Here is a 12,355-nt window from a genome sequence, read left to right on the forward strand (position 1 = left end):
CCACGGCATGGTGATGGTGATGGTGCTGTGATCCGTGCAGGGCTTCGCCTAAGCACTACGACACTATGACCGGAGGAGTAAACCGTGGAGGGGGGCACCGCACACGGCTAAGAGAAATCTTGGTGCCCCTTTGGGGTGCCCCCGCCCCCATATATAAAGGGGGGAGGAGGAGGTGGTCGGCACAAGGGGGGCACGCCAAGGGGGGAGTCCTACTTGGGCTCCTAGTCCAAGTAGGATTCGCCCCCCTCCTTCCAACCAAATGAAAGGGGAAAGGGGAAAGGAGGGAGGAGGAGAAGGAAGGGGGGGGTCGTGCCCCCTCCCCTTGTCCAATTAGGATTGGGCAAGGGGGGCGAGTGCCACCTCCCGTGGCCTGCCTCCTCTCCTTCACTATGGACCATTAGGCCCATTAACTTTCCCGGGTGGTTTCGATAGCTTCCCGGTACTCCGAAAAATCCCTGAACCTTATCAGAACCATTACAGTGTCCGTATATAACCTTCCAATATATCAATCTTTACCTCTCGACCATTTCTAGACTCCTCGTCATGTCCGTGATCTCATCCGGGAGTCCGAACAAACTTCGGTCACCAAAACACATAACTCATAATACAAATCGTCATCGAACGTTAAGCGTGCGGACCCGATGGGTTCGAGAACTATGTAGACATGACCGAGGCACATCTATGGTCAATAAGCAATAGCAGAACCTGGATGCTCATATTGGCTCCTACATATTCTACGAAGATCTTTATCGGTCAAACCGCATAACAACATATGTTATTCCGTTTGTCATCGGTATGTTACTTGCCCGAGATTTGATCGTCGGTATCCTCATACCTAGTTCAATATCGTTACCGGCAAGTCTCTTTACTCGTTGCGTAATGCATCATCTCGCAACTAACTCATTAGTCACATTGCTTGCAAGGCTTATAGTGATCTACATTACCGAGAGGGCCCGGAGATACCTAATGTTGATCTATGCCAACTCAACAAACACCATAGGAGACACTTGTAGAGCATCTTTATAATCACCTAGTTACATTGTGATGTTTGATAGCACACAAAGTGTTCCTCCGGTATTCGGGAGTTGCATAATCTCATAGTCAGAGGAATATGTATAAGTCATGAAGAAAGCAATAGCAATAAAACTAAACGATCATAATGCTAAGCTAATGGATGGGTCTTGTCGTGGTTTTGTCACAACGGATGTCCTCATGAAAGGACTTAGTCATGGAGCCATCTCTATGGGTTATCTTAAAGAGGTTTCAAGAGGACAAAGGACGCGAGAGTTTATACTGGTTTGACCCCTTACAATGAAGGTAAAAGCCTACTCCAGTTGTGATGGAATTGCTAGGGTTTCGATGACTAGGGAGCGAATCCGCTTTGCCTGGCTCTCGAGTTGTTCTGTGTTGTCCCTAAACCGCCGCCGGGTCGCCCCTTTATATACATAGGTCGACGCCCGCCGGTTTACAGAGTCCCGAAGCCGGATCATAAACGTGTCCGGCTCGATCTCTACTCCTATCTTATCATACAAGCATACATCAATGTCAGTTTACATCTACGGGCTTTAACCCGCCTTTGGGCCTTGGGCCTCCATGAAGCGCCATCCTTCATGTCTTCATGGGCTTCAAGTAAGGTAATTATCCCGAGGATAACCCGGCCTCTCCTGGTCGGTTTATGTCTAGTAGTAATATCCCCAACATTAGGCCCCAGATTGATTTGAACTTGTTCATGTCAATCTTTAACACTTAGAAGAATTCCTCCCTTTGCACCTTTACATAAATCTTGTAAATCGCGGTGACGTCATCCTACAGATCTGCAATAAACCGCCATGACGTCACATGTTCATTTATAATCGAAGATACCCTTTCATTAATGAGCATCCAACAATCGAAACGACAAACTCGTTATCTATCCATTATTTGGGCTCCTCAATTCCCGCGCCTGTCGCTTATCTCTTTACCCTTATAAATAGGGCTGAGGACCCCTTTCCCTTTCTTTCCTTTGCCTTTCCATCTCTTCTTCCTCCTCGCGACGCCCCTGCACCCGAGTGCCGCCGCCGTCGTCGAGCTTCACCTTTGCCTCACCGTTGGCCGCTACATCAACCTGATCGCACCAGAGAAACATGGCACACCTCCGCTGCTTCAACAACTGCTGTAAGCCTTTCCCTCTGTCCTTTGTAGATCCATTTAGGGTTCATACGGGTTCATGGCGCTCTCTTCGGGTTCTTCGTTAGTCCATAGATAGTAGACCTCGAGCTTGACGTGTTCCGTGCAGTAGCTATGGTACTCCTTATCTCGGCCATTAAACCAAACCTTAAACACATAAGAACTTGATCTGGACCTTTTCTGAACTGCTTCGGGACCAAACTTTTTAGGTCTAGATATTTTCTCTTTTCCTGACTTACGGTAGATCTAAAATTCCAATGCAATCTTGTGAAACCAGTTTTTCCTCACTTAGTCATTTTTGCCTTAGATCTGTATCTTCCTTATCTGCATAGGCGGTCTATCCTTGTAGAAAGTAATATATCATATGCCATTAGCCCCCTTGTAAACTGCTCATCGCTTTACCATTTATAAACGCTCTATCGTAGGCGGTTTATAACTGCCTCCGGTTTAACAATTCTACATGCTTGAATTCCTTTTTTTCTCAACCTGTTACACTTTATGCGTTGTCATTTATGAATCATAAACCGGCAGTAATCTTTTCCAGCTCTTCACTTGCAATGGCCAAACAATTCTATTCCTATAACTAGGCACCTTCCCGGGTTACTAAGGAGCAACTGAGTGGATGTGTCAAAATTGGCACCTTACCGAAGAAGAATGAAATCCAGTGGCGAGTTCCTGGTGTAGAAAATCCTCCTACCCCCAGAGATGGCGAAGTAGTAGTGTTTGCTGATCATATGGGCCGTGGTTTTAAACTGCCTGGATCCAAGTTTTTCCGGGATGTACTTGCTAGCTTTCAGATCCACCCTCAAGACTTTGGACCCAACTATGTATCCAATATCTGCAACTTTCAGGTGTTTTGTGAAGCCTATCTACAAGAAGAGCCAACTGTCGAGCTGCTCCGGGATTTCTTCCACTTAAACCGTCGCACAGAATCATAGACGGGCCCAAAACTAAATTCGGTGGCATCTCCATTTAGAAAAGGAAGGATGTTATTTTTCCTCACGCCAAACTTCACAATCACCCAAAGGATTGGAATCAGACTTGGTTCTATTGCAAGGACACTTCTCCTGAAGATGAGAACCCTCTGTCGGGTTACCGTGCTCACCGGCTTACCAACACTCATCCGCTTCCGCAATGACTAAGTGCCAAGGAACGGGCCTCGTATGCAACACAACTCGCCAAGCTTAGAGCTTTCATGGCCAACGGTTTAACAGCTGTGGACTTTGTTCATTGCTGGCTATCCTAGAGTATCTTGCCGTTAAGTCGCCGCTCCGGTTTAATGTGCGAGTATACCGGTGACGTAAAAGACTCCCAACGTCATATTGACATTTAGCTAACAGATGATGAAGTTACTGAGTCTGTCAAGAAAATGCTGAATGAACCGGAAGCTAAGTCCCTTTTACACACAGAACAAACCGCCCGCTGTAAGAATTGTTTTGCTTCCACTTTATACCTGATATTTCTGAACTGTGCAACTTTTAATACCCTCTGCTCATCTTTTAAACAGGGTGATGACCCGTTCTAGAAAAACTAACCTCAGGAGAAAATGGTTAAGGCTCCTCGTCTTAAAACGAAGGCTATCAAGAAATCTGCTAAGAGGAAGGCAACTAAGCCAATCGGTTTAGAGCTTGATGACGACCCTGATGAACCGGATGCAGAGGTAGAACTTGATTCTCTTGGTTCACTTTTCATACACCTCATTGACAATGATATTTATCAGGATGACGCCGAGGGCAGCCAAGCTGACGACGCAGAGGTAATTATCCTTTCCTCCGATTCAGATCCTCTGCCAACACAAAAAATCCGTCAAGCAATCCGGAAAGTAAGATTTTCTCACCCCCTACCTTACTTGGACCCAAACTTTCTTTTGAAGAAGCAGCAACATGAAGCTCGCCGCACAACCCGTCATAGCAGCCAAGTAATCACTTCCACCGATCTGCCAAATACTCCGGTTCGGGTTTCAAATACTTCCAATACTTCTTACCCCAAGGCGGGTTATTTCTGACAGCCTCTTAATCCGTCCGATTCGAATTATCAGGGAACGCCACCTTCATCATCCGGCGAATCAACTGCCACACAACTTCCGCCCCTCAAGACCGTCCCTGGGTAAAATGTCTTAAGCTGTCTCTTTTTGACGCTTTATGCTTATGTGCTATACTGATGTGTATATCTTTCTCTTTCAGAGCCAAGTCGAGACCCAGTAAGAAGGGTCGTGTAGATAAACCGTCTGATGACCATGTGATTGTTGAGCCAGAGATAATTCTAGAACCGGAAAGAGCAAATGCTGATGCCATGCTTGATGACCCGCCACCTCCAGATCATGTCTTTAGTGAACAAGTAGAAGTTGATACCGCAGTGCAAGCGGATAAACCGGCAAGTCCAGTCCATACTGATGATGGACCGTCTAGTCTGGTTAAGGCTACTGATATTCCATCAACTCTATTAAAGGCCGCTAGTGACAAGGAAGCTGATGTTATCATTACCGGCATTGTCCACACCTCCCCTAGCCATCCTGTTGCCTTAGCAAAACATAGCGCCAAAGAAGAACATGCTGCCATGGAGAAAGGCAACTGGAGTACCGATTTATCAAGCTATGCGCACCTCAACGCCCAGGAGCTCCATTCTGGTTTTTTAAACCGCCTGTACACAAACCGTGATCACGAAGCCGGTTTAGTGAACTTAATGAAGGAACGTTATGAGGTAATTACCAATCTTTTTCTCTCTTAAGTCCAATTGTAAGTACCAATTCTAGTAGCTCCCAAGGGCCGATTTATAATAGTAATCAAAAACCGAGACTTCATAATACCGCACTTCTGCATACTTATCCTCCAATGGTCGGTTGATCCTTTAAAAATGAACCGGTACTTTAGCATTGTATCCTCGCAACTTTCGCCTGCGTAGTCCCCAAGGGCCGGTTTACCTTTCCAAGGTGAAACGGGACTTTAACCACTGTTACTTTTGAGCAGATGTACATTAGCCCCCAAGTGCCAAGAATGATGCTTGCATTATACTTGGGACTTGAAATAATTTTCTAGAATGAAGCGAGTAGGCATTAGCCCCCAAGTGCAAAGTGCATAACTTGTTATACTGTTGGTACTTCAAATATATATAGCCCGTTGATGACATGTCTGTTCTTTATAGGCTGAGCTGAGCAAAAAGGACGCCCAAACCGCCGATCTTCAAGAGAACATCAAATCTCAGCAAGCGGAGGCTTCTAAAGCCAAAGAGGAACTGACCAATGCCTTAACAGCCATGGAGAAGCTGAAGGAAAACTTCAAGAAGGAACGTGCAGATTGGGACATGGAGAAGGCCGCTTTAGTAAAGAAGGCCGAAGACGCAGATGCAGCCCTTAAACCGGTGGTCGAAGAACTGACCGGCTTAAAGTGGCAAATAAATGCTATGACCTCTGCTGTATTTGGTAAGTATCTGAATCTGATGTTTTTAAAGTCATTTTACCGTATGAATTACCGGTTTACTGATGCTTGCAATGTCACAGGGACCCGCATTACCCATCTGGGCTCTGACATGCGGATGAAGTTGAAGGCTGCCTATACTTTGATAGAGCAGTTGTATTCCGGATCCCAATGGGCTAGTTGCGCTGCTGCTTATAATAGGCCGCCTCCAACGCTGATAAAAGAAACCATCGAGAAGCTGTCAATGTTGCCTGCCCGGTTGGATGAACTTAAAAGATCAGCTGCAAGGTCGGGCGCGCTGACTGCGCTAATCTGGGCCAAGGCATGGATTCCAGATCTTGAACCGGCAGATATTGGCCAAGGCTATCCCGGTGTAAAGGAAGACGGTTCAGAATTCAATAATGATGATCTCCGAAGGCCGACAAGGGAACTGCGACCCATAGCGAGCAAATTGGCGGATGAAACGGATCTATCTCATTACCAGCTGGTTTATGACGCTGATCAGAAAAGATATCCCGCGCCAACACATGATGTAGAAGATCTTGTTCTGCCAATTCGTAAGCACACTTATGCCCCTGACATTGATCCTTCCACCCTTATAAGTGAAGAAGTCGTGTTCCAATCTTTAACTGGAATCGATTGGACAATAATTGGTTTCTAGCCACTGGGTAGAGAGGAGGAGGATGCACCGACTCAAGATGACCCTCAATCTTCAAGTCGTCCTGGTGATGAATCCTGAACCGGAGGCCGGTTTAGTCTGTCGCATCCTACCATTATTTACTGAAACAATTATCCAGTGTAGGCATTAAAACGCCTTGTAATAGGCTAGTTCAAACACTTGTCTATTATGCCATCGAGCATACTTGTTTTGCTTGATACTGATAACTCGCCGTGCTTTTGGGATCTTTATTATATGCATAATCCGCAGTGTTGTATTTTAACTTGTTCCTGCATACAAGAGATTGAAGGGGTCCTGGCGGTTTACCGCTGGACGGGTCATGATGCCCAAATATATAGGCTAGTTGTAAAGCCAAGGCTGTTTAAAAACAACCAGATATAAAATAAAGAATAAATTACTTGTTACCTCGTTGTTTGACCCATGGCTATTATTAAAGGGTGATGACACCAAGCTGGAGTATAGATGACTCCTTCCCGGTTGTCGGTTTACGATAAAATCGTACTAGGTTATGATAAACACCGGTTTTATCCATATAAAACTGGTGACTTGTAGTCAAAACCAGACCAGAACAATAAAGGCCGGATGATAACTCATCATGTACTAACAATTTAGCATTGTAAGCCATGCCGGGTTGTAATAAACACCGGTTTGTCAGAAAATACTTATGAAATTTATCAAAAGAGAAGGAACACTTTGGAAAAAAATACAAGAAGAATATGTGAGGCTTTTCATGGGCTACCAGGCCCTAAATCAAGGCTTTTCATGGTTTGTCACGCCACTGAGTTAAACCATTTTACAAAGCCTTTTAAGATGGACCTCAATCTTTAACCAATCATCGTTTTAACTTTGACAACTTCAGGGTCTATGAGATTGACTTGTCAAACGTTCGATGGGTCATAATGTTTACTTGGACGGAGTGGCTTACTTAAAGAGGCAGGATAACCCGGGGTTTTAGGTGAATACACCTGGCTTCCAAGCCTGGCTTGATAGCCTATTACAAGGGTGCAGACTCTTTGTTATTTGAGAAGCAAAGAGCCCCCAAGCAATATTTGAGCTGTGCCCGGTGGGTGCCTATGTTTGAGCTGTGCTGGTGCAACACTCTCTTTGGCCCCACATAATTTCCTTTTGGCCTTAAGCCTACCAAGAGGTGTAGCTATGGTGTGAATACAACCAAGCCCCCTAGTGATTTCCCTTCGGCCCTAAGCCGATCAAGAGGTGTAGCTAAGGTTCAGATATGACCAAGCCCCCTAGTGATTTCCTTTTATATGTGTGGCTTTACAAGCCAGATCAACAAAATTCTGCTTTGTAAACAGAAGCCTCCATGAAAACACATATGATGTAAAAACAACAGAGGACCCGCTTTAGCTGAGGCTCCGGTTTATTATATTGATTATAATATATACATTGTCATAATTATGTACATAAAAAAGAGCCTATGGCTCAAGTATAGTAAGGCCGAAGATGAGCTATATTTCACGGCCACTGGGTCTCCTCCTCTGATTTACGTGAGTCTTTGTGCTCTCGAACATCGATATAGTAGTATAATCCATTGTGAAAATTTTTGCTGACCACAAAAGGCCCTTCCCAAGGTGGGGATAACCTGTGCATATCAGTCTGATCCTGGATGAGCCGGAGCACCAGATCGCCTTCTTGAAAAGTTCTGGTTTTAACCCGGCGGCTGTGATAACGTCGCAGATCTTGTTGATAAATCACCGAACGTGCCGCCGCAAGATCACGCTCCTCATCTGACAGGTCCAATGAGTCCCGATGTGCTTTTTCATTATCAGCTTCAACATAAGCCGCCACACGGGGCGAGTCATGACGTATGTCACTAGGGAGAACTACCTCTGCTCCGTAAACCATGAAGAAAGGCGTATAACCCGTAGATCTGTTTGGTGTGGTGTTGATGCTCCATAACACAGAAGGTAACTCCTCCACCCAACAACCCTACGTCCCCTTTAAAGGAAACATAAGCCGGGGTTTGATACCTCGCAAAATTTCTTGACTGGCCCTTTCTGCTTGACCATTAGATTGGGGGTGAGCCATTGATGACACGTCAAGACGGATGTGCTCACATTGACAAAATTCTTCCATAGCACCTTTCGATAGATTAGTACCATTATCAGTGATAATGCTGTGTGGAAAGCCAAACCGGAATATCACCTTTTTGATGAATTGAACCGCCATGGCCGCATCACGCTTACTGACTGGCTCTGCCTCGACCCACTTGGTAAACTTATCAACCACCACCAGTAGGTGGGTCTTCTTGTCCTTGGACCTCTTAAAAGGTCCAACCATATCGAGCCCCCAAGTTGCAAACGGACAAGTTATTGGAATCATTCTTAATTCTTGAGCCGGAACATGAGCGTGGCATGCCAACTTTTGACAACCATCACACCTCTTTACCAAATCCTCAGCATCAACATGAGCCGTCAACCAATAGAAGACGTAACTAAAGGCCTTAGCCACCAAGGATTTTGAACCGGTATGGTGACCACAATCTCCCTCATGGATCTCACGCAAAATCTCACAACCTTCTTGAGGAGAGAGACAACGCTGAAATGCTCCTATGACGCTACAATGATGTAGCTCCCCATTGACAATGGTCATTGACTTGGATCGCCGGATTATCTGCCGGGCCAAGGTTTCGTCGTATGGTAACTCGCCCCGGTTCATGTATGCCAGGTACGGGACCGTCCAATCTGGAATAACATGAAGAGCCGCCACCAATTGAGCCTCTGGGTCGGGCACAGCCAAATCCTCCTTCGTAGGTATCTTCACTGACGGATTATGCAGTACATCGAGAAAGGTATTGGGTGGCACCGGTTTACGTTGAGAGCCTAAGTGACTTAAAGTGTCTGGAGCTTCATTCTTCCGCCGGTCTATATGGTCCACTTGATAACCCTTGAAATGACCAGCCACTGCAACCACCTCTCGTCTATATGCTGCCATGAGTGGATCCTTGGAAACCCAAGTGCCAGATACCTATTGAGCCACCAGGTTCGAGTCACCAAAGCACATAACCCGGCTTAAGCTCATTTCCTTAGCCATCCGAAGACCATGGAGCAAGGCCTCATACTTAGCTGCATTGTTAGTACAAGGGAACATTAAATGGAGAACATAACAAAACTTATCACCTCGTGGGGAAGTTAATATGACTCCAGCCCCCGAGCCCTCGAATTGCCTGGACCCATCAAAATGAATAGTCCAATAAGTGTTGTCTGGTTTTTCCTCCGGTGTTTGCGACTCTGTCCAATCATTGATGAAGTCCACAAGTGCTTGGGATTTGATTGTTGTGCGAGGTGTATACTTTAGCCCATGAGGTCCATGCTCAATAGCCCATTTAGCAATCCGGCCAGTTGCTTCTCTGTTTTGGATGATATCTCCCAAGGGGCTGATCTGATCACTGTGATAGGATGACCCTGAAAATAATGCTTGAGCTTCTGGCTTGCCATAAAATCCCCATACACCAGCTTCTGCCAATGTGGGTGTCTCTGTTTGGACTTGATAAGCACCTCACTGATATAATAAACCGGCCGTTGAACCGGATACTCTTTCCCAGCCTCCTGGCGCTCCACAACAATAGCCACACTAACAGCTCGGGCATTAGCAGCCATATATAGCAATAAGGGCTCCTTATCAACCGGAGCCGCAAGGACAGGTGGCTTGGCTAACTATCTCTTCAGATCTTCAAGCGCTTCATCAGCAGCATCACTCCAGACGAAGTGATCTGTTTCTTTAGCATATGATACAAAGGGATAGCCTTCTCTCCAAGGAGACTGATAAACCGGCTTAAGGCTGCAATCCGGCCCGCCAAACGTTGAACATCATTAATGCACGCCGGTTTAGCCAGAGACGTGATAGTCGTGATCTTCTCCGGATTAGCTTCAATGCCCCTGTTAGACACCAGAAAACCAAAAAGCTTGCCTGCCGGTACACCAATGACACATTTGGCTAGATTAAGCATCATCTTATAAACCCGGAGGTTATCAAAAGTTTCCTTCAAGTCACCTATTAGTGTCTCCTCCTTTCTGGACTTGACCACAATGTCATCCACATATGCATGTACATTGCGCCCAATCTGTTTATGCAGACAATTCTAGACACAGCGCTGATAAGTTGCATGGGCACTCTTGAGCCCGAAAGGCATAGATACATAGCAGAAGGCTCCAAAGGGAGTTATGAAGGCTGTCTTCTCCTGGTCCTTAACTACCATTTTGATCTGATGATAACCAGAATAAGCATCTAGAAAACACAAACGGTCATAACCTGCTGTAGCATCAATAATTTGATCGATACGAGGGAGAGCAAAGGGGTTAGCTGGACAGGCTTTGTTTAAGTCTGTGTAATTCACACACATACGCCAAGTGCCGTTTTTCTTAAGTACCAGCACCGGATTAGCTAACCACTCAGGGTGAAAGACCTCCATAATAAACCCTGCTTCCAAAAGCCGGGCTACCTCCTCACCAATAGCTTTACGCCTTTCTTCGTTGAAGCAGCGAAGAAACTACTTGACCGGTTTAAACTTAGGATCTATATTAAGGGTGTGCTCAGCGAGTTCCCTCGGTACACCCGGCATGTCAGAAGGCTTCCATGCAAAGATGTCCCGATTCTCATGGATGAGCTCGATGAGCGCGCTTTCCTATTTCGGATCCAGGTTAGTGCTGATGCTGAACTGCTTGGATGAATCGCCAGGAACAAAGTCAACCAGCTTAGTCTCCTCAGCCGATTTAAATTTCAGTGCCGGATCATTCTCAATAGTTGGCTTTTTCAGAGAGGTCATATCTGCCAGATCAACATTGTCCTTATAAAATTTTAGCTCCTCTGTAGCACAAACCGACTCAGCATAAGCTGCATCACCTTCTTCACATTCCAAAGCAATCTTCTGACTCCCATGCACCGTGATGGTCCCCTTATGACCCGGCATCTTAAGCTGCAAATAAACATAACAGGGCCTTTCCATGAACTTAGCATAAGCCGGTCGTCCGAACAGGGCATGATATGGACTCTTGATTTTTAGCACTTCAAAAGTCAACACCTCTGATATTGAATCATGATCGTCTCCAAAAGCAACTTCCAAAGCTATCTTGCCAACTAGGTATGCCTATTTACTAGGCACTACCCCATGAAACACAGTGTTCAACGGTTTAAGATTCTTATCTGTTAACCCCATGCAACAAAAGGTTTCATAGTAAAGGATATTGATACGGTTTAAGATTCTTATCTGTTAACTCCAGCCATAAACACCTTGGTAAATTTATACCCCCAAACCTGAGGTGCCACCACTAAAGCCAGATGACCCGGATTTTCAACCCGGGGTGGATGATCCTCTCGACTCCACAGGATGGGCTATTCAGACCAGCACAGATAACGAGGTACCGCCGGTTCAACAGAGTTCACAGCTCTTTTATGAAGCTTCTGATCGCGCTTACATAAGCTAGTGGTGAAGACATGGTACTGCCCACTATTCAACTGTTTTGGATTGCTATGATAACCTGATTGCAGCTGCTACTGATTCCCTTGATGGTTGTAACCTCCCTGGTTGCCCTGGCTGCTCTGATGGCCATGTCCGGTTTGGTTTCCTTGGAATCCCTCGACGGTGAGGGGGGCTTCGATGGCAAGTTATTGCGGTGACGGCGGTGTGAGGCATCTGATCGGGACTGGCCGGGATCTTGGAGACTTGGAGATGTGCAGAGCTACAGATGAAAATCATGTTCGGTTGTGGCCTGATCGGCGTTGATGGCACCTGCCGGTGTCATTTACCTTCCTGGAGGCTTCATCGAGTGCAACGCCATCTTCCTCGCGACCTCGTATCGGCAGCTGTCTCCGGGGCGAAAGCCCTGATTTGTAGGATCAGCATGATGGCAATGTCTTTGAGGTTGTTACTCTGTTGGGAGCATTCTGCTGGGAGACTCGAGGTCCCATGATGTGCTCCTCCGGTGTTAACCGCTACCCGGATCTTTCTCCTTCGGCGCCATGTACGGTCGTCGCTGGCTACTCCAAGGAAGCTGGAGTTGCTATTCTTCGGAGGTCTTCAGTGTCGGCCGAGACATGACAAGGGGCTTGGTGTTGGGTAGGCTTCTTGTGTCGTAGCTGT

General features: G+C 46.2%; 1 protein-coding gene across 1 annotated transcript in view; it reads right to left on the reverse strand.

Annotated features, from left to right (window-relative positions):
- The window catches only part of LOC123191620 (equilibrative nucleotide transporter 3-like), a 147,832-nt gene that overhangs the window by 65,431 nt on the left and 70,046 nt on the right, over nt 1–12,355 (reverse strand). Inside the window, exon 8 of the mRNA XM_044604283.1 lies at nt 5,054–5,059. Coding sequence (XP_044460218.1) covers nt 5,054–5,059 — 6 coding nt within the window. The remainder of the gene's footprint in view (nt 1–5,053; nt 5,060–12,355) is intronic.

This window comes from Triticum aestivum, chromosome 2A (genome assembly GCF_018294505.1).
Source record: "Triticum aestivum cultivar Chinese Spring chromosome 2A, IWGSC CS RefSeq v2.1, whole genome shotgun sequence".
Taxonomy (NCBI): domain Eukaryota; kingdom Viridiplantae; phylum Streptophyta; class Magnoliopsida; order Poales; family Poaceae; genus Triticum; species Triticum aestivum.